This window comes from Panthera onca, chromosome C1, assembly GCF_046562875.1.
Source record: "Panthera onca isolate mPanOnc1 chromosome C1, mPanOnc1 haplotype 2, whole genome shotgun sequence".
Taxonomy (NCBI): domain Eukaryota; kingdom Metazoa; phylum Chordata; class Mammalia; order Carnivora; family Felidae; genus Panthera; species Panthera onca.
Window position 1 is genome coordinate 3,037,453 of NC_138346.1, and position 25,348 is coordinate 3,062,800.

Below are 25,348 nucleotides of genomic sequence, written 5' to 3' on the forward strand. Positions count from 1 at the left end.
GAAAAGGATGAAGAGGAAGAGTAAATTAAACAGGTAAGTGTTGCAAACACGTGTGACAATTCTGAGCTGGTTCTAAGCACAAGATACTCCTTTTATATTAAGTCAAGAGTCTTCAGCTTCCTTAGAAAAAAAGAATTACCCACGGGGTAAATACCATAAAAAAAAAAACCACCATTTTCTTTAAAACACCATCTCACCCAAATGTACATCAACATGAAACTGGCTGAGTAAACCCCAAGCACCTGGTCGGTGAGGGAGGCCGGGGCTGGGGGCAGGGGTGAAGCCACTTCCCCGCACCGCTGCAGAGCAAATGCCAGCACACGCTGCCCAGTGACAAAAGCCAGATGGAGAAGCATAGATCCCGGTGAACACACACACACACACACACACACACACACACACACACATTCACATATACTTTTTAAAGGAAAGTATAAGCCGTATTTCTGTTTCCTACAGAGGGAGGGAGAGGACAGGGCAGAAGCCCCGAATCTCTGAATCTATCTTGCTTGGTACATTTGACCTTGGAAACAAGTGACTACTTTACATACATAAAACAAAATTAAATCCAATTTTTCAATGCCTAAAAACTGAAGCCAAAATGAAACTAAGAAACTTAACATCAAAGTGGCAAGCGTAGCCTAACAAAGAACTGTTCCGTTAACTGGTTGTCCGTCCCCAGTGGGACGCACCCTGAGAACAGACAGACCTACCAAGAAAACTCCTAGTGTTTTCAGTCATCTGTTGCGGCTCATTACCGGTGGTGGCGTTCTCCAAGTGCTGTGCGTGCCGTAGGGGACAGCAATCGGACGGCTGATGGCGCTAGGAGCCAGGATGCGGGGCATGAGACAGATATGCATGTATAAAATCAAAGATTTAGGAAAAACTCTAAAGAGTAAAGCTGCGTTAGAAATGCCAACGTGGGGCGCCTGGGTGGCTCAGTCGGTTAAGCGCCCGACTTCGGCTCAGGTCACGATCTCGCGGTCCGTGAGTTCGAGCCCCGCGTCAGGCTCTGGGCAGATGGCTCAGAGCCTGGAGCCTGTTTCCAATTCTGTGTCTCCCTCTCTCTCTGCCCCTCCCCCGTTCATGCTCTGTCTCTCTCTGTCTCAAAAATAAATAAACGTTAAAAAAAAAAATTTAAAAAAAAAAAAAAAAAAAAAAAAAAGAAATGCCAACGTGAACTTGGATACATTTTTCTCGTCTTAAAAAAGGTAAGAAAACCCCTAGACACAATGGCCAATCCAGAGGCAACATGCAGCCAGGCTCCGTGGAGAGATGGAAGGTTCCAGATATGGGGCGGGAAACACGCAGAGCGAGACTGAAACATCTTCCCCATATCAGAAGACGAGGAAGCTGCAAAGTCTCCCGGGATGTGTCAAAAGGTCCCAGACAGCCACTCGAACAGGCTCCACGGAGTCAACACTGGACAGTCGGAACACTGATGAGAAAGACTGACTTGGCTTGAAATGAAGCACATTACGTGTATTAAAAGGAAACCCATGGGGCGCCTGGGTGGCGCAGTCGGTTAAGCGTCCGACTTCAGCCAGGTCACGATCTCGCGGTCTGTGAGTTCGAGCCCCGCGTCAGGCTCTGGGCTGATGGCTCGGAGCCTGGAGCCTGTTTCCAATTCTGTGTCTCCCTCTCTCTCTGCCCCTCCCCCGTTCATGCTCTGTCTCTCTCTGTCCCAAAAATAAATAAAAAACGTTGAAAAAAAAAAAAATTAAAAAAAATTTTAAAAAAATTTAAAAAAATAAAAAAAAAAAAAAAGGAAACCTGTGATTTCATACAGGTATCAACACCAACCCTCAACAGTCAGCTTGGATGGCGACAGGAAACAAACTCAGGAAAACCCATCAACAAAGGGAGAGCATGAATCATGCCGCCCACCTTTCCCATAGAGACTGAGCCCTGGGGCCACGGCTGGGGAGGCAAAGCTGTGCACGATGGCGTCCTCCGGCTAACCTTGAGGAAGGGCAGGTCCGTCCTGCCACCAGGCTAACATCACAAGCAGAGAGAGACGCAGACGTCAGGAAGAAGCACCACCACCTACTAAGTATTCTGGCACCTGATTGGGTCTCTAGAACCAAGTTACAAGCACAGAAGAGCATGTGAAAAACCACAGGCATATCACAGGCAACACCCAACTGTGGGAAACTCTTACGGACAACCAACCAGCTTCTTCAACAAATACATTATGAGGGAAAAGGGGAGGGAGGTTAAGAGAGACCTAAGAGTTAACATCAATCAGCTGCAACGCAGGGACCTTATTTGGATTCTGACTCAAAGTAGAAAAAATATACAAAACAACTAGGAAAACAGTATTTGCTGACATTAAGAAATTGTTTTGTTACCACAGTAGAATTATAGTTATATATATATTTTTAAAGAGCCCTTCTCTTTTAGAGGGACATGTTAACATGACATGTTAACAGAAGAAATGATCTTCTCCAGGACTTGAAAACAATCTGGAGGAGACAGGAAACCATCAAAATCCTAGAGGAGAACAAAGACAGCAACCCCTTTGACCTCGGCCACAGCAACTTCTTACTAGACACATGGCCGGAGGCAAAAGAAACAAAAGCAAGCATGAACCACTGGGGCTTCATCAAGACAAAAAGATTCTGCACACCAAAGGGAACAACCAACAAAACTAAAAGCAGCCAAAGGAATAGGAGAGGATCTTTGCAAACAACATATTGGATAAAAGGTTAGTATTCAAAATCTATAAGAACTTATCAAACTCAACACCCAAAAAACAAATAATCCAGTGAAGAAATGGGCAGAAGACATGAATACTTTTCCCAAGAAGACATCCAGATGGCCAACAGACACATGAAAAGATGCTCAATGTCACTCATCATCAGGGAAACACAAATCAAAGCCACACTGAGATACCACCTCACACCTATCAGAGTGGCTAAAATTAACAACATAAGAAACAACAGGTGTTGGCAGGGATGCAGAGAGAGGGGAACTCTTTTGCACTGTTGGTGGGAATGCAAACTGGTGTAGCCACTCTGGAAAACAATATGGAGGTTCCTCAAAAAGTTAAAAATAGAACTACCCTATGACCCAGCAATTGGGTAATTTGGATAAATATGAATAGGTATTCACCCAAAGGATAGAAACATACAGAATTGATGGGGCACATGCACCCCAATATTTATAGCAGCACTATCAACAATAGCCAAACTATGGAGAGAACCCAAATGTCCATCGACTAACGAATGGATAAAGAAGATGTGGTATACACACACACACACACACACACACACACACACACACACACACACACTGGAATACTACTCAGCCATCAAAAAGAAGGTAATCTTGCCATCTGCAACAACATGGATGGAACTAGAGTATATTATGCTAAGTGAAATAAATCGGAGAAAAACAAATATATGATTTCACTCATACATGGAATTTAAGAAACAAAACAAACATGGGAGGGGGAAAAAAGAGGGAAACAAACCATGACTCTTAACGAAAGAGAACAAACTGAGGGTGATGGAGGGAGGCGGGTGGGGGATGGGTCAGAGGGGTGATGGGCATTGAGGAGGGAGCTTGTCAGGATTGAGCACTGGGTCTTTATGCAAGGGATGAACCACCGAATGCTATTACTCCTTTTGAAGAATTGTGTTTTAATGTTTATTTTTGAAAGAGAGAGAGACAGAGCACTAGCAGGGGAGGGGCAGAGAAAGAGAGAGGGAGACGCAGAATCCGAAGCGGGCTCCAGGCTCTGAGCTGTCAGCACACAGCCCGACGCGGGGCTCGAACCCGCGAACTGCGAGATCATGACCTGAGCCGAAGTCGGACACTCAAGTGACTGAGCCCCCCAGGTGCCCCACTGAATGCTACTCCTGATGCTGACATTACAATATATGTTGACCAAGTGGAATATAAATAAAAACTTAAAAACAAAACAAAGAAAACACCGTGGGGAATGGGGGTCTGCAGCAGGCAGAGGCTTAGAGAAAACGAGATGAGCCGATCACGGCTGAAGCCATGTGATGGGTACAAGGGGGTTCATTAGGAGACTCTTCCTGCTTTTGCAACCGTTTGAAGTCAAAGACATTTGGGAAGAGAACAAATATTACAAATATTGTCGATTTGGAAACAACCTCAGAGGTCGAACCTCTACCCTAACCCCACGCCACGCTGGAAGCTACTGACCGAGCCCCAGGGTCCCGGGGCGCTGCGCCCCTCGAATCCGGGACTACGAGCCACCAGCCGAGGAGGAGCCCATCCGTGCTGCGGTGTCTCACCGATGCTCCTCAGAACCCTGGCCGACACGGGGCGCTCAGAGCTCCGGGGCACGGGACCCCTCCCGCGCGCAGCTGTGCGCACCCCACACTCACCGTGTTTCTCCTCTTCCTCCACGTCTACCGCTGGCACCTGGGCAGGAAAGGAAGGAGGAAAAAGCTGATTCTCGAAATCCTGCCTCTGCGGAGGTCCCCAAAGCAACGACAAAAGTAAAGAAGGCGGACATCCAACTGAAAGGTTAGAGGAACGTTCGTCTCCGGAACCTGAATGCAGGGCGTGGATTCCAGTGTCGTCCAAGCACAACTACAAAAACACGCTGCCGTTAACTCACCACTTCAAGTTCGGACATCTCAGGGAGCTGGGGGGCGGCCTCCACCACAAACTGGTCGTCTTCCTCACCGTCGGAGTTCTGTGCATCCACAATTACACTGGCCACGGCTTTGCCACTCCCTGTCCTGGAGCACCAGAAATCACATCACACAGGAATGTGCTGGCCACACGTCTGCATCAATCCCATGCACCCCGGGCGCCAGGGGAGGAGTTCAACCACCAACCACCTCCAGAACATCACAGAATGCAGGCCTGGGTCCCTGTGAGTCCTGCCCTCTGTGCCCCCACTAATGTTGGCCTCTGGTCCTCACCCAGCCCCCTCCCTGTGCCCCTATCTCACAAGGGCCCCCAGAGCCTCCCCCACCCAGAGCCTTGCCCCTCCCCTGGCCACACTCTCTGGACACCAGCCCTCCGCCAGCAGCCCCTCACCTGGAGGGCCCTGTTCTTCCAAGTTGCAACACCAGGGCAGGGGTGGCAATGTGGCCACAGACCCCTGCTTCTGGGTCTCTCCCAGGAACACAGCAGCCTCCCCTGGTCCCACTTTTCTGGGTCCTGCTCCCTGCCCAGCACCTCCTCTCCCCCGAGTCCTACCACCGGTCTGAGTCAGCCTAACACCCAGCTGCCCAGCCCGCAGGCCTGGCCCTGTCCCCCCAGGTGACCGCTTCCATCCTAGGGCTCTCTCAGGCCTCCCGTGGCCACTCTCAGGAACTGCCCCGCCCGCTGCCACCCCACTGCAGGCCGCTGTCAGCTCCCCTCTGCTCGCACACTAACTCCTGCTGCACCTGTGCCTGGACCACAAGCCTCCAGACCAAACGCACTGCGGCTCCCACCTGCCTTCTCCTCCTCCCGACCTAACACAACCACGCTTCACCGAGCACCCGTAACTCCCTCCCCACGATCACAGCACAGCCAAGTGCACGCACACACATGCAGGCTCGCATGCACACGTGCACACCCTCTTCCTGGCTTCGGGGACCTTGTACAAGGTCAGGAGGGAACCTGTGATTGGGCGTGAGCTCTTGAAACAGTACACGTTTCTCCGGCACCAGGCCCTTCAACCCTCAAAAGCATCATCCTGCCCCCGGAGGGGCCCAGCCTCGCTTCGCCCCGTGCTCTCCCCCCCCCCCCACCGCCCCCGGCGTGCCCCGAACCCCTCCCACACACACTCCCCCATCAGGAAGCCCTCTCCACCCTCACCCCGCCTCGCAGCAGAGGCCTCACCTGTCCGCCGTGAGCGCCTCCGCCCCGTCTTCACGCTTCACCCGGGGAGGCGCTGGTCTCGCACTCCCAGGCCGAGGTGGTTTTCTAAACCCAGATATTGGAAAACCAGAGAGGGAATGTGACACACTTGCACATTTCAAAGGGGACGACAGAAAACCCAGGTCAATGTCATCGCTAATCTCCCACCGTCAACTGGTCAGGACGCAGTCTGCAGAGCATTAAGAACATTCCAGTAACCTGACAAGTTGGAAGTATCCGTCTTTTAATCCTATATTTTCATTAAATTTAAGATCCAAAAAGTAATCAAAACATTACCATAATTATGAATTTCCCTAAATCTTTAAAATGCCCTATGTGTAGTTACTTATACCCAGCATGTGAAAATTAAGCAAACGGTTTTTGCGTTCTTTGTACAGGTATTTCCTCATAATTAAGCTCAAGCACCGGACAAACGGCAGAAGGTGCAAAGAGAGAGCACGTTGGCCACAGACCTGATGTTGGCCGGAAGCTCGCTCGGCAGCTCGGATTTCTCCTGGACAGAAGGTCCGACTTCTTCTGAAGCGTGACAATCGCATCAGCAATTCACAAAGGAAGAAACACAAATAGGTAAGTGCTTGAAAGACAGCCATCAGGTAAGTGCAAATGCAAACGAGCTTTATTCATCCATCATTTTAATGAAGACAGAACAGTCGTTTCTAGAGGTGGTGAAGATCTGGGAGACGGCGTTCAAACCCTGGAAGTACAAACCGATTCCATTTCTTTCAAAAGGTGGGTGGATCCGGTCAGCTACAACCTGAGAAGGATGGACGTGTGTAATCAGCGGTGTCAAGAGGGTCACCTGCCACCATGTATTAGTGACGGGCGGTGGGTAACTCCAGCCGCACACCGGGCCCTCTGCACAAAACGTCATCACTCCAACGTGTAACAGTAACGGGCGTATCTCATCACCACACACACACACACACACACACACACACACACACACGACAGGGGTTCTAGAAGGACGGTCATTTCCATGAGAAACAGTGCTTTTCATCTCCTTCTTCATGTTTTTCTGCATTTAAACAGATTCTACTTTGGGTATGGACCAAATTGTTTTTATAATCTGAATAAAGCTTCTTCATTTTGGTGAAAAGACTTAATCAGTAAGTAACAAACTCTACTAAGGCAATTAAATTCACCCCACTATTTAAAGTAAGAAGCCTTTATATTTTAGAGAATAGAATGAATCAAAATTTGAATTTAGAAATGTACTTTTTACTCTGGAAAGAGTCCTAAGATGCATTCTTCTGGAACATAAGGTGCGTAGATTAAATCTTAAAGTGGTGCACATATGGTTCCTTAACAAATCTGAGAGTATATGTTCATATTGAGACACACACACACACACACACACACACACACACACAATTTATAGCAAACACATTTAGTTCAGGCCATTCCTTACCTGTATCACTAGGGGAGTCACCTAAAAAATAAAATAAAAAAAAAAAAGGCACATCAGAAAACCGACTTTTGTTTTAGTGAAGCTCGGAATATGAAACGAGCAGGACTAGAGAAAAACACAAACTAAGTAACACAAACGCCTGTCGGGAAAACACGGCCCTTTCCTCGGAGCCTTTTCCAGTGTCCCACTGTGATCACTTCGTTTTCAAAGATGGAAAGACAAAGAAGAAAGGAAACTATGACCCATAAAATGCCATTAGTGAAAAGACAAAAGGGATACGAAGAGAGGGGATCACACACACAGATGAAAGATACACGGCAACAGCTGATACGCCCAGGGAGCCGCCAGCAGACCGACGGGGACACGAGGGACGAGAGGGGTGACCTGGCAAACAAGGCTCTGGGCACTCTGACGACTGGACAAGAGCGACGGGGCCCTCCCCGCAGAGCTGGCCAGCAGGGCTCTGCCACGGCCTAGCTCCCTATGGGCTACCTTTGCTCTTTTCACCCAGGACCCTTCTTCAAGGGCTGCTTTTTGGGGACAAAGCTTTTTGTGGACCTACGTGGCCACAAGCACACGAGTGGAAGCACGGCAGGGGTGGGGTGGACCCCAAGTCACAGGAGGACAATCTCTGTGTGACACGACCACGTTTGCAGAAGCACTGAAGCTGCACGGGTCCGAGTCAGCGCCAGGGACCCGGGGTCGCCCCGAGGGCACACACGCACCCACAGGGGGAAGAGTGCTCCTCGGACACCTCGGGCCTGCCCGCTGAGGCGCACTTGAGAACGTTCTGGTCACCGGTCATAGAGCCACGTGAATGGTGCCCCAAAGAAGGTGGCTCTAGGGACAGGAGAGACCACGCCTCCGGGGCGACGGGAACCGGGAGGCCCTACAGGGCCCATATGTAGGGAACACAGGAGCCCCCTGGAGGTCACGCTGCACAGAGTGACAGACACGGCAGGGGCCAGGCCCAGCGCAACTGTGGGTTGGTGGTTAGGAAGCACCCGGAAATGGCGCTTCCAGACAGCACCACTGGAAGGACGGGGTGATGGCAACGGGGGGCTTGGGCTCAACCCCGGGACGGGCCTGCCCTGGGGCCAAAGCAGGTAGCAGCAGACCCTCTCCTCGACACCGTGCTGCCTGGCCCTGGACCCCAGACTCCTAAGCTCTCGTCGAAACTCACGCCATCGGGTTGGGGACACACCGCAGCTGCTGGAGCTCAAGGCCGACACCCGGATGGTGAGCTCACAGCGGCCTCACCCCTTCACAGGCGGGGTCCCCCGCCCTTTGGCGAGGGCTCCAGCCTCAGGGGCGCAGGTCTCGTCCGGACCCTTCACCAGCTCTGCCTCTTTCCCTTCACCAGCTCTGCCTCTTTCCCCGCCCACGCACACCCCCTCCCTGGGCAGACCCTGCCCGGAGCACCCCGGAACCTGCCTGTCCCCCCACCGCCCACACGGCCCAGGCCGCCCCCGCCTGGACCAAACTGACGCGACCCACGTGTGATTCAGCCGCTCAGCCAGCACGCACCCGGCCCCATGAGGCCCCGTGGCCCCCACGCTCCCGGCCAGCACCCCTCACCACACGGCGCCCCCCAGGCCGGGTCCCCGCGCCCACCGCCTCGGGCCTGCCATGCACCCGGCCTGCGGCGTGCACGAGCCAACAAGTGTCACCCGGCCCGCAGACGCTGGCTGCGGGACGTCCCCTCCGAGCCCGACACGTGCCTGACAAACGCCGGATGCAACTTTCACCACAATGTTTTCTCGATGCAGAGAAAAGCCAGGCCCAGAGCAGAATCTCACCAAGGTGCGACTTAGGACACCCCGAGGACATGACAGAAACGTCGGGTCAGGGCAGTGTCCCGAGCTGTTTAAAAGTCCTCTTTGAACACGAAACGTGGGAGGTGTGTGGCTGGGCCGACGGGACTCCAGCAGTGACTCTGAAGCTCGGTTCGGGTCGTTCCCGAGTCCACCTGGGCTCCGCCCGCCACCCCAGAAAGGACACTGGGGTCACCACGCAGTGACCAGCCTGCCCTAGCCCAGCTGATGTGAAAAGGCAACAGTGGGCCACCCACCACATCCAGTCCCGATGAAGAACCAGGGACTGGACTCCGTGTGGGTCAGAAAGCCAAGGGGACCTGACCGCCGCCCTCTGGGGAGAGAGGAGCCCCCCGGGGTTACATCTGGGGGGACCCCTCTCCCTCACCGAGAAAGGAGTGAGGAGACAGTGTCCCGCTTACCTTTCCGCTTCACTGCTGGTTCTGGCTCGACGTGCTCACGCCTCAGACTAGCTGAATTATCGTCTGAAACGCTAGCTGAGTTAGTATTAGCTTCTTTCGTGCCTGACGTAAAACAGTTTAAAATGGGTCATGAAGACGCACGCGCAGGCGGGTCCCCTCCGGCTCCAGCACTTACCCGGCTCTCCCACCCCACAAACTCCCAGAACACCCACCGAAGGCAGCTTTGGAGAACTCACACCCAGAACGTTCCTCTCAGCGTGGCTGTGGGATCAGGAGAGGGAAGGGGTGCCCAGACTGTGAGCAGACCCCAGGCCCACTCAGCCCAGGCGGAGGCGTGGAGTCCCCACGGCCGAAGCCAACTAGCCCCTCCACCGCCATTTCCAGAACCTTCTCCACCCGCCTCCCCACCGCGGCCAGGCCCAACTGAGAAGCCGCAAATAGGTGGCCGTGTCAGGAAAGCAGGGCGAAGAGAAAAATCCTTCCAGCACGGTGCACAGTCCTAGAGATTGAAAGTTCCCAAATAACTTGTGTACTGATGGCTGACTAATGTGCCAATGTCTATGAAAATAGAAAAAATATCAAACACCTAATAAAACATTTTTTATACTAAAAATAAGGGGCGGGAGGTGCTAGAGGAACAGATTTTAAACTGTGGCAGGACCCAGGGTAGAAAGCTAAGCCATCACCACAGGACCTCACTCTCTAAAATGAAATCAGGAGACAAAAATAAAATTAGAAAAATTGTTCCCTTTCCTGAAACACAACCTTACAATTTCTTCAAAGTATTCAAATGAACAGTTTATATCAGAATCAAACTCTCATTGACTATCAAAGACCTGATTTTATGTAACAGAACTACATACAACAGAAGACACGCAATTTTCTAAGGAAATTTTGTTTGATCTATAAAAATGCTTTAAACAGCCTGATTCCAATAATTATTTATGATCTATAAGACAACCAAACAATCAATATGATATACCAACCTCAAAAATAAATCTAAACTTAAACATCAGCTTGGCAACTGTAGATTATCAATTTTAAAAGAAAACCCTAGAACTATAGGTTGTTACACTTTATTTGAAAGTGTCAAAACTTTCCTACACTATACAAACCCACCACACGGTAAGTGATTTCCAAATGCATCGCCTCTGCCTATGTCTCAAGGGGACCAATGACACTTTGCACCATTTCACCTCTTCCAAGGTCTTGTGGCATTCTTTCTTTCTTTCTTGTTAATGTTTATTTTTGAGAGAGAGAAAGAGAGACAGAGTGCAAGCAGGGGAGGAGCAGAGAGAAGGAGACAGAATCCGAAGCAGGCTCCAGGCTCCGAGCCGTCAGCACGGAGCCCGACACGGGGCTAGAACCCACAGACTGTGAGATCGTGACCTGAGCTGAAGTCAGACACTTGACCCTGAGCTACCCAGGTGCCCCAACTCTGCATTTTTATAATAAAAAGTTGTACACAACAAAGCAACAGGACATGGGTGAGAGCACCCGAGCACAACGCAGCTCTAAGGATGTCCCCATGTCCCGTCAAACAGCGGCAGAGAGAACGGGCCCATCACGCAGCTGGCGCTCCGATACGGAGCAGGGAAGAAGCAGACAGCTTCCCTGTGGGGTGGCTCGGGGCGCCTGGGAGAGCAAGAGGGAGGACACAGCAAAACGCAGGAACACTCCTGTGACGCCCCGGTCCCGCGGGCGGGCCACTGTGGCCGAAGTCAGGCCAGGGCTCCGGGGAACAGGCACAACAGGGGCCAGCATAGCTTAGCAGCACCAGCTCAGGGTGAGGGGACCCAGGACAAAAGGCTCAGTGAGCAGACCCAGCACTGGATCTGGAAATCACGCCCAACTGGAAAATCAGCCACAGTGAGGCAGCTGAGGAAGCGGAGTCCCGACAGCACGAGATGACCCCTGTGACAGGCATGCTGGTGACCTGCAGGGGCGGGACGTAGGGGCAGGGGGCGGAGGGAGGGGACCGCCCAGGGACGGGGTGCAGGGCTCCACTCGTGGCCGCCAGGGGGCACCGGGCTCCATTCCAATCTCTGCGAAGCTCTCAACTGAGAACTGTGTGCCACAGGTTTCCAGAGAGAACACCCACCAAGTGAGGGCACAGGTCTAAACAGCCACTCGGGTGTACTTCCATCCCATCAGACCATCTCAGCACGAGACCCACAGTAACTAACGGGGTATCTGCAAAGCAGGTGCCGTGTGGCCCCCGTGCGACAAGCTGGCCACTTTGTGGGCGGAGCTCATTCAGCCTCCAGGCAGGTGCTTCTACACCCACTGAGCGCAGAGGGGCCTGCGGCTCGGACCACGCACCCAGGAAGCTTGCTCGAGGCCAAGAGGTGGCAACAGCAGGAATGGGGTCTTCCCTCTGGTCTGGGACACGGGCAGACGGTCACCGCCCGGCCGGCTGCCCCAGGTGGCGGTCTCCGCTCACACGACCGGCACCACCCACCCCTCTCCCGTGCTACGGGGGCTGCCCGGGGCTCCCCTCCTCGGAGCTGCCCGCAGCTGAGCCTCCGCAGAAAGGAGATCCGTATACTTTGAGAGGATGTGGCCGAACGGCAACACGCCCCCCCGCCGTCAAGTTCATCGGTGAGAACCCCCTCTGCCCCACCCCCACTCGTGCTCACGCTGTCTCTCTCTCTCTCTCTCAAAAATAAATTAAAAAAAAACATAAAAAAAAGATTTACGCTATATTTTCTCTTAAATGTCACTCAAGCTTCTTAATATCTCTGAAGAATTTAACGTCACAAATACTGACACTCATCAAGGATCACCCCATCTGAAATCCCGAATTCATGCACCTAATGGCCCCACAGCAGCAGGGCGGGGACGCGACGCACATGTCCCACTGCCGCCTCAGGGTAAGAGCGCAAGCCACGGGCAACAACGTCCCCTCGTGCCGCAGCAAGCACCCTAAAACCTTTATCGGGGGCATTCCCTTAATACAACACAGCAGAGCAGGACCAGAAAGCTGAATAATTTCTCTATCCACCCGTCCACGTCGTTTTTCTAAATCCCAACAGCAAGATGAAGAAAGCATCTTGATCTAGATGCGAAAATGAGTTACGTGTAAAAAGGCACGTAAAAGTTAACTAAAACTGAGTTAATATTCTTTATCATAACTTAGCAAATTAAAGCAAGTGGAATATCAATGTCATTGATATCGTATCAACATTTGGTATCATTTCTGATCTTCAGTATATCATGATTAGAATAATAAAAAACATAACTACACCGAGATAAATACTTTATGTCAAAGTGGTAAAGAATTTAAACTAAAGAATACCTTTTTCTTACCTATATCCGAGGTCGTAGTTTCCTGATCTGGTTCATCATTTAATCCACACACTATGGAGCCTAAAATTTTAGCTGACATACTATCTTCCTTTCTTCCTGACACAAAATAGTTAACAACAGATTAAAACATTGCAGAGGACTCTGCGTGTCCTCCCGCAGGTCCTCCCGTTGGGACGGACAGGGCTTTACGCCAGGCTCATGCTCGCTCGTCCCCTCCAGAGTCACAGGACACACGCCTCCCCCCCCTCCTCCCGCCGCCCCTCCGGCCCCCGGCTCTCAGGACACCCTCTCTCCGGACTGTGGGACCCCCAGCAGTACCGCCTCCGCCCTGCAGGTCCTGGCGGGCTCCAGAGCCCGCCCTCTTCATCTCCACGGTCCCCTACTTGAATTTCACACGAGTTTCCATGTCGGGGAAAGACCACCGTGCGAAAGACCCCCGCCTCCTTCGACGTCACCTTCAGTGGCTCCTGCCCCTCCCTGAACCCCGGGCCTACGCCTCCGACTGCTGTCTCCACACGCCACCGGGCTGTTCGCAGGCACTTGAACCTCGTGCGCGGGAAGCAGAATTCCTCGTGCTGCCGCCCATCCTCCCAACCGTCTCCTCCCAAAGCCCCGTCGCTTCAGTGAATGGGCCACACAGGTGCCCAGCCCCCTCCCCACTGACCTTACCTCCGTGCCCTCTCCTTTCTAGCAAGTGCCCCGCGGTCACCCCGCGTATCTGTCATCCTTCTATAAATGTGTCCTACACCCAGTCTGCTCTCACCAGTGACACTCGGGTCCCTGCCATCACGGCCTCACCTGGACACCTACCTGCCGTCCAGACTCCATACTTGTACCTCTCTAGTTTCAAAAGGAGATGCTTCTAAAACCTGAGTCTGATCAGGCCTCTGTCCGGCCTCATGTCCTCCCAGGGCTTCTGCTCACACTCGCTACAAACACTTGACCAACGTGGCCCACACCTCGGGCCTCCCTCCTCAGGGGCCCCTCCCCCTTCCCCTCCCCGCCCGCCTCGCTGCTGGGCCTCCCGTCACTCACACAGGCAAGGCTGTCCCCCGCCCAGGGCCTCTGCCTATTCCCGGACGCCCGCACGTCGCCTTGTCAACTCTCTGTCCAGATGGCCCGTCCTCGGAGCCTCTCTGCCTACGCACCCTGCCCCTACCGCACCCACCCCTCTCGGCTACAGTTTCCATCAAAAGTCTCGTCATTAACGTGAAGGCAGCACCCTCGTTCTCTTTATCATCTGCCTTGTCCCCCTACGTTACACTCCCCGGGGGGGCAGGTACCCCAGAAATATCTGCAGAACACTCAAATGGGCAATTTCAGCCCGTCACTGACTTATGGTAGGAGACCCACTCACGGCTGGGGCAGCTCTGGCGGGCAGGGCTTCACGCCCCGAGCCTGCACCACCCTGGCCAGAGCCACCCCTCCAGAGCCCCGGCCCGGCTCAAGCAGGGCTCCACCCGCAGAGCTGCACCTGTCCCCTGGTCAAAGAGAAGCAGCGGCGTCACTCTCCAACATTCACAGCCCCCACGAGGGCTTGCTTCGTCTTACCGAGCTGTTTCACGGTATGTTCCTTCTTAGCTTTACTGTAGGAAGGGTTATGTTGTTTTTCAGGGGAGGCACTATTTTCACTGCTTCTAGAGTCCCTTCTTCCTGATGTGAAATTGCACAATGAAAGTATGTGTTAACCTTAACTTGTAAGGCTTCATTGTACAGTCACTCGTAGTATATTTTTCTGCTATAAGACACTACTTAATCATAAGCAAAAATCATCGTGTTGTTACGAAGAATGTTTTTTGGGTTCTGTGGGGATTCTAGAAGAGCTTTAAGAGTCTGTGTGTCCAACAAACCTGGGACCCCACACTCCAGTAAACGTAGGCTCATCTCCTTGAGTAGAACATAGATGTCCTGTGCCTCATGCACCTTGCGGATGCTGGACATTTGCCCGAGTGCCCTGTGCCGTACCCATTTGAGCACGGCAGCTCTGGTCGGGGAGGCTGGGCGCTGAGGTCCGCGCCTGACTGGCAGGCAGGGGAGAGTCCACCAGCTGGTTGACACCTCGGTAAAGCTCAGCATCACAAAGCCTGGAATCTCTGGTAATCGGATCTCAGGGAGACCACGGGAAAGGAGCCCTAAGGCACAAGCTCCCCAGTCAACTCAGACGTACACGCCCTGAGCTATTAGAAAAGCAGACAGTAACAACCGTCAGCTTGAAACAACCCGAAACCAACAGAACTATGGGCTGAGATGAACACGGGCCAGGTTTGGGGTGCAGTGACAACAGTCAGCGACACGCACACGTTCTGACACTCATCGCTAACAACAGGGGGGAGAGAAGACACCATCGCTGAACAAAGTGACCACGAACGAGCGCAATCCTGACCGCCGACACCGCCCAGCACGGGCACACACGTCCTCTTGGGGAGGCGGAGACATGCGTCGTGACTCGAAACCACAGGTGTCCAGTCTTCCCCAGTGAGGGCACAGGCAACCTAATCCTGACAAACTAATTAGTTCTGTTCGAGGGACGTGAGACTCTTTGATGCAATGTTGTAAAATAACCTGGAAGAATAAGCGCATAAAATGGCTTAATATCAATAATTCTGGAACACCTGGTGAGCTATTCCGAAAAAATAAACTGAGAGCCTCACCTTACAGAGTCACTAAAAAGATTAAATATAAAAATGCGGGATAAAGCACAAATCTTCGTCTCTCGAATCTCTAGACAAACTACAAAAAAACACAAAAAACAAAACACGACTGGCCGCTTCCAGTGCAGAAAAATCAAGCACTCAGGCAAGTGAGGAACGAAACACAGCGAGTAGAGATGAACTGGGGGGGGGTGGAGAACAAACACGTATCTAAAAATCGGCAGACATGCTTCACAGACAGCGAGCTTGCGCAAATTAAGGACAACACGGAAACTCCATCGCGGCGGTGACGAGCCCACAAAGGAGAGGACAGGCCCGAGAGGTCAATACACATGATTAACACACGTTAAAAATGCACAATTTCACTAGCAATTAAAAAGAGCCAGCACTGTTCATTTTTCACGGACCCGAGTTGGCAAGCCTCAAAGACACCGGAAAAGGCGTCGGGCGCGGGGAACTGGTGTGCACCTCGGCTGACACCCGAAAGCCTGCCTGCCCCGGGCACCAGGGGCCCCTCCTGGGAGCCTCGCCCACAGAGATCGCCCACAAGAGGCCAGGTGCCGGCACAGAGACGCTCCAGGGCACCGCATACCATTATGAGGAGAGGACTCGGCCTCATCTCCGTGCCACTTCTCACGTCCAACTAGGGCACGCTGCCACGCTACCTGGACCTCTACGATGTAGGAAAAGGATGCCTTCTCGGACACGACCGCTGCTCAAAGTAACGTGACACTTCCCTGGAAAGCCTGCAGGGGCGCTCGCTGGCACCGGCCTGACCCTCGCTCCCACCTACCGGTCCGTCAGAACCGGGTACTGCCCATAGGCCAAGCCCCGGCCGGGCCTGCCCACTTGAGCTCCAGCTCTTAGCTTTTGGCATGATTCCTGGGGACCATTTCTGCTGATCTTTAAATGGTAAACATCACCTAAGAGCAGGGTGCTTTCGTCGGCCACTCTGCATCAGGATTAAATTGAGCCTACCGATTCACACGACCAGAGTCAAGGAAACACGGGCGACTGGCAACCATTTCTGGAAGATTAAAATTTGAGCACATCTTCCAGACTGCAACAGATCTCCAGCAAAGAGGCGCTCCCCCGCCCCTGGTGTCATGGGCTCACACACACACATGCACGGGAGACAGAGGGAGAGGAAGGGAAAGAGGAAGGGAGACAGGGAGGGAGAGAGGGAGAAAGAGACAGACAGACAGACATATCTTCACCCCTTTCACATAGTCTTTGTTCATTCCCCCAATGGTACATCTGCCTTCTAGCCACAGGACTTTTTTCTACCAGATACGGTGACCCATTTCCATATTTTCAGTTACTTATAATGATAAATTTGCAGTACCTTCCATTGAATTTTTGGATCGCCGTTTTGACATCTTTGCTGTCATGGACCCAGACGCTCTAGTGGAAACCTCAGTCTTAAAGAAAAGAGAAGGAGAAGGAACGAATCAGGGCATGTGTCACAGCAACACGTTGAGCAGACTTCCTATTCAAGCTCTGCTTAACGAAGAACGGAGAGCAAACCGAACACCGCCATCCAGACGCCCGAGAGCGGAACGGGGCTGCTCCAGACCCGAGGCTGAACTGAACACACGGAGGCCCCTTCACTCTCCAGTCAGAAACCAATCTTCTGCAAAGGCCTAAAAAGGCCAGCAGGCCACCAGCCACACTGAGAAACACTATCTTAGCAGCTGTGCTCCCGAGGACTCACTCTCGGCGGCGATACGCTATTCACTCACACGCGTCCGTCCGTAACAATTCACAGTGCGAGCGTTCACGTTTAAAGACAGCACAAAGCAGCCGCTGTGGTTTTGCTGCACCTGCCAGGATGACTCCTAACCGGCCCCCAGCCTCCATTCCACACCTCGTCCATCTTCCCTGAAGCTGCCTGGATACACTTTCTGAAATGCAAACTGGACTGTGAAAGTCGGGATGAGTCTAACCTCTGGGGCCCAGAGGCGCAGAGATGACATGGCCCAGCCTCGGCTGTCCCCCAGCCGTAGGATACGCACCGCAGGGTCCCACATAGGCTGGACACAGCTTGGAGGGGTCCCTCCAGTGCCCCTGCTTTCCCTGTCTGCCTGGAGATTGGACCCTCTCCCGGATGACGCCCCCAACCCTTTGTACCCCGTACATCATACTTGTCAAATAAACGAATAAGGAAAGCCCACAGCCCACCATGGACATCCGGACTCCTGCGTGAGCCTGGCCATGTCCCGCGCCCGGGTCTCCGTGGGCGGGAAAAGGCCACAGTGCTGCGGTCACCACATCGACACAGCTACCCGTTTACGTCTCTTGAGATTATTTTTTAAAGTTTACCTCTGTTTCAGCTTTGGAGTCTTTCACAGATCCATCTGACAACTTTTTAGACACCTCCCCTGAGTTCGAGGACTGTTAAAAAAAACAACAACAATAATCCATCATATTCTGTTGGTATTCAAATCTGTGACATCTACAAACACATCAAGATGCGAGACGTTTCTTGCTGACCAGCAGCAAGATCACTTTCCCTTAAGAGCATCGGTCACACTCCAGGCCTGACGCCACCCATGTTTCCAAAGGGCCTTCCGGGACCTTTCTCCACGGGGCAGACCGGGCAGGGCCACGGGGTCAGGGCGGTGCCTCTTGGGAAACTACGGAACGGCATCTCCTAGACACGCGGGATCCCCACACCAGGCCAAACTTCTCAGCGAGACGCAGGAATCTGGAAACGGGGTAAGGAGTGAACAGAAACGGACACACAGCCACAGTCCATGCTTCCGAGAGTGGGGCAACGTCCGAATGGACGCTTCTTTGTAAGCAAAGGCTTCAGGCTGTGCATCGGGAAAGCTCTCCCAGAGCAAATTACGCGCAAACTGCACACGCCAACTCAGTCCTACAGTCAGGTCTCTAACAGACACATCTTGATGCGAGGAGGAGAAAGCAGGAGAGACTATACAGAGATCGTCCTCCTCAAGGACTGAAAAGCAAAGGACAACGCTTCAAGTCAACCACCACGTGTCCTCCTAACTCCCTGCAGAAGGCACCAGGCTGTCCTCCTAATTCCCTGCGGAAGGCATCAGGCTCTGTGCGCAGCCCCTCGCCCGCCCCGCTGTCCCCTGAGGGTGAGGAGTCACCGTACCCCCAGCCCTGACACCTGGCCCTCCCCCCCCCGCGCCCCCACACTCTAGACACACCAACCACCCGCCTCATCTTCACAAAAAGCCTGAGGGGGACTGAGAAGGTCTGATCATCGTCTCTTCCAGACAGAAATCGAGTGGAAGAGAGTCAAGGGAGCTGACGGAGGGTGAGGACGGGAGCCTCCCCAGAGCCGCCTGTACCAAAGTCCCGGAGCCTGGTTCCCTGGGAGGTGTCCACACGGGGTGTCCTCACCACCAGCGAGCACTGCCCTGCAGACCCCGCAGAGGAACCCCAGATTTACACGGGAGCAGCTGGCCCCGCAAAACCACCCCGACAGCCGGCTTTGGGGGCCTGGAGGACCAGCTCTGAGCAGAAGCACAGGCCCAGGGCACCCGGCTGGCTCAGTCGGTAGAGCAGGCGGCTCTTGATCTTAGGGTCGTGAGTTCAAGCCCCACGTTGGGCAAGGAGCCTACTTAAAATTAAAAAACAGGGGCGCCTGGGTGGCGCAGTCGGTTAAGCGTCCGACTTCAGCCAGGTCACGATCTTGCGGTCCGTGAGTTCGAGCCCCGCGTCAGGCTCTGTGCTGACGGCTCGGAGCCTGGAGCCTGCTTCGGATTCTGTGTCTCCCTCTCTCTCTGACCCTCCCCCGCTCATGCTGTGTCTCTCTCTGTCCCAAAAATAAATAAAAAACGTTGAAAAAAAAAAATTTAAAAAAAAAAATAAATAAAATAAAATAAAATTAAAAAACAAATAAGTAAATAAAAATAAATTAAAAAAAAAAAAAGGCAGCAGCAGCACAGGCCCCTCGCCCTGGTCTCACCCGCGAAGAAGTCAAGCCGTCACTCCCACCAGGCTCCAGGGTCCCACAGACCCGCCTATAAAAACTCGTCTTTGGAATTAGCCTTCTATTTATAACACCGGTCACAGAACCAGCAGTTTCAGTGAACGTACAGTATGGGAAACTTCGTAAGACCTGGACAGCTGAGAAGGTCATCCCGTTCCGGGGGCTGCCCAACTCGGGCACAGAAAAAAACGAGAGAACGTGCCAGCGCCTCAGAAAAATGAGGTCAGTAAAAAATACTTTTTCTTAGACCTCTAAAAAGAGGCAAAAGGTGCGGAATGCCTTTGTTATTTCTAAAGCCTTTCTCTAAGGGAAGCCTGGTTTTCAGGACACATACCACAGGGCCCATCATTCCAGGGGGCTCCTGGGAGACCCTGAGGCTCCCCCAGGGTCATGCCCACTGGGCCCGTCATCGCCCAGTACAGTACATCCCAGAGATGCCACAGGGCCGGGAGGCACAACCCCGAGTGCCAGCACTGGCCCTGCTCCTCACTACCCAACCACCTCACCTGGGCAGACCCTGAACCTTTCCCGACCTCGGCCCCTCCTTCCTAGTAGCTGGAAACCAGCAGATCGCCACATTCCGCCTCTGGGACGCCAAAGTGTCCCCGTGAGAACAGGCACCTGCAAAGCCAGTCCTGACGGAGGCCTCCCCACCTCTATGAGCCCAAAAGTCACCTGCACGTTTAGAAAACACCGTCTGAAACCAAACAAATTTTCTGGTCTGTCGTAAATGTACCTGAAAACTTAATCAAATGAGAATTACAGCAATCAGAGGTCTCGTGCTCCTCCACTAATGCGCACAGGACTTGGAGCGTGGCCCTAACCCTGCCAGAAGTCAGCCGTGCCCACAAGCCAGGCGGTGCGTAAGAGCCTGCACACGGCTGAGGCACACGTAGGAACTGCGCGCACAGCGACGGCGTGAAGCTCCGTCTTCCAAAACGCCCACGTGCACGCCCACGGTGCAGAGGTGAGGGGAGCACCTCGTAAAACACCTGGCAACGCCTGGGGTCGGTCTGGGGTTCCCCTGGGAACCCAAGCCTGCCGTAGGTGGTGCTGGAGAGAAGCGGTTTCCTAATCATGCCACGACAACGACAGAAATCGCTGCAGGTTAAAGGCAGAGGGCTGCAACCAGGACTTTACCTTCCTCTCCGGTTTGTCGTGCTCTCTGCTCTTCTCCCTGTCGGGGTTCCTGGAGTGGTCCCCGTCCTTGCCCCTCCGCCTGTCGCGGTCCCTGTCCCGGCCCTTGTCTCGCTCCCGCTCTCGCTCTCGCTCCTTCCGTCTCTCCTTCTCCTTCCCGGCCTCACTCCGTCGCTCTCTCTCGCGCTCCACGTCCTCGTCCCGCTCTCGGGTGCCTCTGTCCCTGTCCTGCTTGGCCCGGTTCCTGGCTCGCTCTCTCTCTCCTTCTTGGTACTTGTCCCTCTCGGGCTCCTTGTGTCTCTCACGGTCGTTCTCCATCGTCTTGTCCTTGTCCTTGTCCCGTGCTTTGCTTTCTTCTTTCACTTCTTCCTTCTGTTTCCGGTCTCTGCTTGCACTTTCCTCATTGATCTCAGAGTACCTTTTATCCTGAAGAAAAGGTCAAATAACAGCATCACTTATAAACGCCTTTACCTGGGCTACAAAAAGACTCATTATCTCCCTTCCGGATATGCACAACTTGCAATTCACCTCTTTATCTTCACGAACTCCGGGCCCTTCCTCTCGCGCGTTCCTATTGTCCAATTCCTGAGACTTGGACGTCAGGGAGGTCCTTGCCTTCGCGTCCCCCCTCTCTCCAGCCAACACTCGTTTCACCGCATCGTCACTGGAGAGCTTGTCATCAGAGCGGGAGGAAACAAAAGGCAAGGTGAAAGTGACATCACCACAAGTGACAAATGCGAGTGTCGGCATTCAGGGACAGCTCGTTAAACACGTTCTGCGTCTCCCCAGGAAGGTCCTGGGAGAAAATACTAGAAGGAAATGCTGTTAGCACAAAGCACGGCCTCTCCTGGTAACTGTCGCCTCTGGTGCGTCAGCACGGACAACAAAGGCGACCCACACAGTTCCACAAGTGCCTGAACTCTGCCCAGGATCAACGGGGCCCCGCACAGAAAGGGCCTCACGGAATGATCTAACTCGAGCTCTGTGAAACACAAAAACCCTCCTGCAGCGTCCCTGCCACCACGCAGAGGCTTCGAACACCTCCACTCAGGAATCCCGCCTGTTCATTCCACAAGGATGCCCTGAGCGACTGTCACACGCCAGGCGCTAGACCACAGGTCAAGGACGCTTGTGCGTACTGGGCTGGAGAGACCAAATGCAACAATTACATGACTGGGAGGGAGGAGAGGCCAGGGCTCTGGGACAGCCGATCCCACACCTGCTGCCAGACAAAGAAACAGGAAGCATGACCATGCAGGGGACCTCAGGGTTCAGGCACGGGCGTGAGAGCTGAGAGGGAGCCGGGGGACAGGAAGTAGACGAGATCTCCAGAAGCCTTGTGAGCCAGGCCATGGAGAGGCTGTGCCCAGACACAACAGGAAGCTGGCAAAGGATTCAGCAGGGAAGGCAGGAGTCAATGTGTTTTGAAAGAGAAGGAACATGAAGGATGCAGGGGTGGGGACTGGGGACAGAGCCGGGGCACTGGCGGAATGAGCTCCTCGTTTCCAAGCCTGAGAGTTGGATGCAGACCAGGGCGAGAGTCTCTGGAGGCCTCCTCGGGGCCCTGCTCCCCACCCCCACCACCGCTGTGTGGGCTGAAGGCCACCCTTTCCCACTTTGGCAACGTGGAAGGTCAGCCCCGCCCACGATCCATAGGGTCCACGAAGGGCTGTATCAGCTATGCCCTCTCCCCAGGCCTTAGAGACACCTGCTGCCATCACCAAGCTGAGATGTCCTTAACGTCCTTGGCAAGAATGACCCGGGCTGGGTCTAAGCAGAGACCCCAGCTTCAAACCCACAGTGAGGATCCCAGGAAGTAACCAAGCGGCCCCTGTACAAGTGACACAAGGTGTCTCTGAAGGCAGCACAGCTCTGCAGCCAACAGCCAGGAGGGGAGGAGGAGTGGAGGGACAGTGCAGGGTGGGGGGAGGGAAGGAAGGGATGGAGAGAAGCAGAAAACAGAGACTGGAAAGGTAGGCAGAGGACAGGAACATCCCACGAGCCCCAGAGAAGAAGAAAAGCAGGTCCTCCGCCCTGCCCTCCCCCTGCCCCTGCCCCCGTCTCCGCCCCTGCGCTGCAAGGAGGCCCAAAAGCAGAAGGCAGGCAGGGCTGGGTGCACGGGCACGCAGCCTCCAGCCACCCGCCCCGAGAGCAAGCGCCTGTGAGGTCCCCTGGTTCACAGTGAAGCCTGGAGAAGGTGTGCGTGGCATCCCCTTACTTGTTTCACGGTACGGTTTTAAATCGCTTCTCCTGCGACTCGGAGGCTGCGAAGCATAGCCTTTGACAGACGCCACCAGACCCTCTCCCCACGCTTCCGACACTGCCGTCCCCATCTTGCTTTCTGGTCCTGCCAGCTCTGCACCCCTGCACTACCTTGCTGAGACACACTTTGCGATTCGCCAGCATTACCTTGCTGAGGCAGCACTTTGCAATTCTCTGCAGCAGCTCGTTAGTTCTCTCAGGCTCGTGCCCAGCCACGATCCGCACTGGTTTCGCCGACAGCGGCTCTCCTGAAACCATCACCACCACGTCTATGGCCTTCTGAAGGAAGCTAATTTTTGCATCTTTATCCTGAAAGATTTCCATTCAAAACACAAACAAAAAAGTACTTCCAAAGAACTCTGCACCCTCTTCGGTATGTTCAACAGGCACGCTTACTGTGGGTAGATGTCAAATCTGGAAATATGAACCCTCTGTCACGAAACAAAACGACTCGCTGACGCTTTTAATTCTAGCGGAGAGGCCGGAAGAAACCTTGAAACCCTGACCCCATTTGTTAACGGATAAAATCAGCACGATGCGCAGTTGGCGGAAAAAAGGAAACGGAACGGGAAGGGCGAACCGCAGCCCACGGAGTAACCGACCCCTCGAGCCGACACACACCCGGCACGCCGCTGACAAAACACCCATTTGTTAAGGTGAGGGTGTGACGCCCCCAGCCTACCTTAACGTTGTCGGACTTCATCTCGGCATCCGTGTAGAGGCCCTTCATGAAACCAGTCACCCTGATCACCTTCAAAAGATCAAGGCCATGGTCAGCACCTCACGGGACAGCCCCTTCATCAGCCTCACCCCCTGAGCCCCCACGGTCAGGAGCTGTCAGAGCCTGTCCACATCCAGGATTTAATTCCTTCACTTGCTCAACAAGCTTTTGAGTATCTACCGCACGCACGGTCTTTTACCAGGCAGGACCCAGTCTGGAAGTGGGGACAGGTGAACGTTACAAAGACTTGCGGGGCACTAGGGAGCACAAGATCGGTCCCCAACCCAAATGCAGGAGGGGCAAGGGTGTCACGGAAAGCTTCCCAGAGGAAATCAGATCTAAACTGAGGCCACCGCTACCAGGAAACGAGAGTGGGGGGCGGGGGTGTTTAGGAAACACGTGTCAGGCTGAACGGTCCCTGCAAGGTCCCGGGGCCAAGAGGGTCCCGTTCAAGGGAGCAAAAGAGTTCAGTACAGGGGTGCCTGGGTGGTTCAGTCGGTTAAGTGACCAACTTCGGCTCAGGTCATGATCTCATAGTTCATGGGTTCGAGCCCCGCGTCGGGCTCTGTGCTGACAGCTCACAGCCTGGAGCCTGCTTCCGATTCTGTGTCTCCTCTCTCTGCCCCTCCCCCACTCACACTCTGTTTCTCTCCCACTCTCTCTCTCTCTCTCAAAAATAAATAAACATAAAAAGAGAGAGAAAGAGAGAGAGAATCCTTAATATTCCTGGAACCTTTTCATTTTGTCTCTTTTGACGTTTTCCTAGTTTGCAGGCAGTAAAATTGTGAATAATAATTTTAAGGGACACAAAACATTAACCTCACAAGATCAATGCTTTGATTTATGAAAGAGGCTGAGTTAGTTGAGCTGTAGCTAAGATACCAACGGTGATTTGAACACAATACTCAGAGGCAGTGAAGAATTTTCAGAGACTCTTCACCCCCTACCTGAAAATGCTTTCCGATAGGTCAATCATCCTAATGTCCTTAACAAGTAGGTGCCAATTAATCAATTTACCTTTACACAGGGCAGAGAAATTAATTTCAGCATTAGATTAGGAAAGAAAACCCATGAAAGAAAAGCAGACCGTTGGTTCCCAATGGAGAACATGTAACTCCTTCCACACAGTCTGGCTGCCTGGTCAATCGAGTCAATTCCTGCTAGAATGTCCCTCCTCCTCCACTTCAATGTGCTCTGGCCTTCCAGGAGCCCAGCACCACACCAAGACCCACAGGATGAGGCATATGCCCCCTGCCTCCCCACTTCAGTGGCCAGACAGGACTAACACATAAGATAAAGGTGTCATGGCGGGCCATGGTGGCCAGCACTGGGGTCAGGCAACCTCACCTCCTGGCTTAGAGGTCACTACCTGCCTACTTCGCAGGATAACACAGCACACAGCCCAGCTCCCACCAGGCTCTCCACACGGCCCTGTCCCCTCCCAAACACTGGCCGGGACAGGTGGAAGGAGGTAAAGGCTAGGCAAGACAGCCCTGGGATGTGGCTGGGATTCCAGAGTCTCAAGCACAGTTAGGGTGTTTAACACAGAGGTGCACATTATAAACTAAGTTGAGAGAGCGGATAAGTAAAGCAGTTTGTGGAGAGGAAGGCACCCCCCTGTCAGAAAGAGAAGTGAAGACGAGCACCAATTCGGGGAGCCCTCAGAAGCCTGCAAGTTCAACCTGATTCCTAACTCCCAGACGCCACGCCCAAGTTGCTGGGTTCAATACCCTTCTTAGCTGCACCACGGAACGCGCCGTGGCCTGAGTTACCAGGAGCCTTGACAGCACAACGACGAAGG

General features: G+C 53.4%; 1 protein-coding gene across 8 annotated transcripts in view; it reads right to left on the minus strand.

The window, feature by feature from the left end:
• The window catches only part of IFT54 (intraflagellar transport 54), a 63,202-nt gene that overhangs the window by 36,593 nt on the left and 1,261 nt on the right, over nt 1-25,348 (minus strand). For 4 of the 8 annotated variants that reach the window (XM_060624306.3, XM_060624308.3, XM_060624313.3 and 1 more), the window contains exons 2-15: nt 23,509-23,577; nt 22,974-23,135; nt 21,093-21,236; nt 20,568-20,990; nt 17,783-17,854; nt 16,806-16,881; nt 14,361-14,462; nt 12,810-12,905; nt 9,501-9,602; nt 7,265-7,285; nt 6,309-6,372; nt 5,818-5,901; nt 4,598-4,721; nt 4,362-4,398 (exon numbers count right to left, since the gene is read on the minus strand). In XM_060624306.3, coding sequence (XP_060480289.3) covers nt 4,362-4,398; nt 4,598-4,721; nt 5,818-5,901; nt 6,309-6,372; nt 7,265-7,285; nt 9,501-9,602; nt 12,810-12,905; nt 14,361-14,462; nt 16,806-16,881; nt 17,783-17,854; nt 20,568-20,990; nt 21,093-21,236; nt 22,974-23,135; nt 23,509-23,577 — 1,576 coding nt within the window. The remainder of the gene's footprint in view (nt 1-4,361; nt 4,399-4,597; nt 4,722-5,817; nt 5,902-6,308; nt 6,373-7,264; nt 7,286-9,500; nt 9,603-12,809; nt 12,906-14,360; nt 14,463-16,805; nt 16,882-17,782; nt 17,855-20,567; nt 20,991-21,092; nt 21,237-22,973; nt 23,136-23,508; nt 23,578-25,348) is intronic. The other 4 variants (XM_060624307.3, XM_060624309.3, XM_060624312.3 and 1 more) reach the window with 4 other exon arrangements.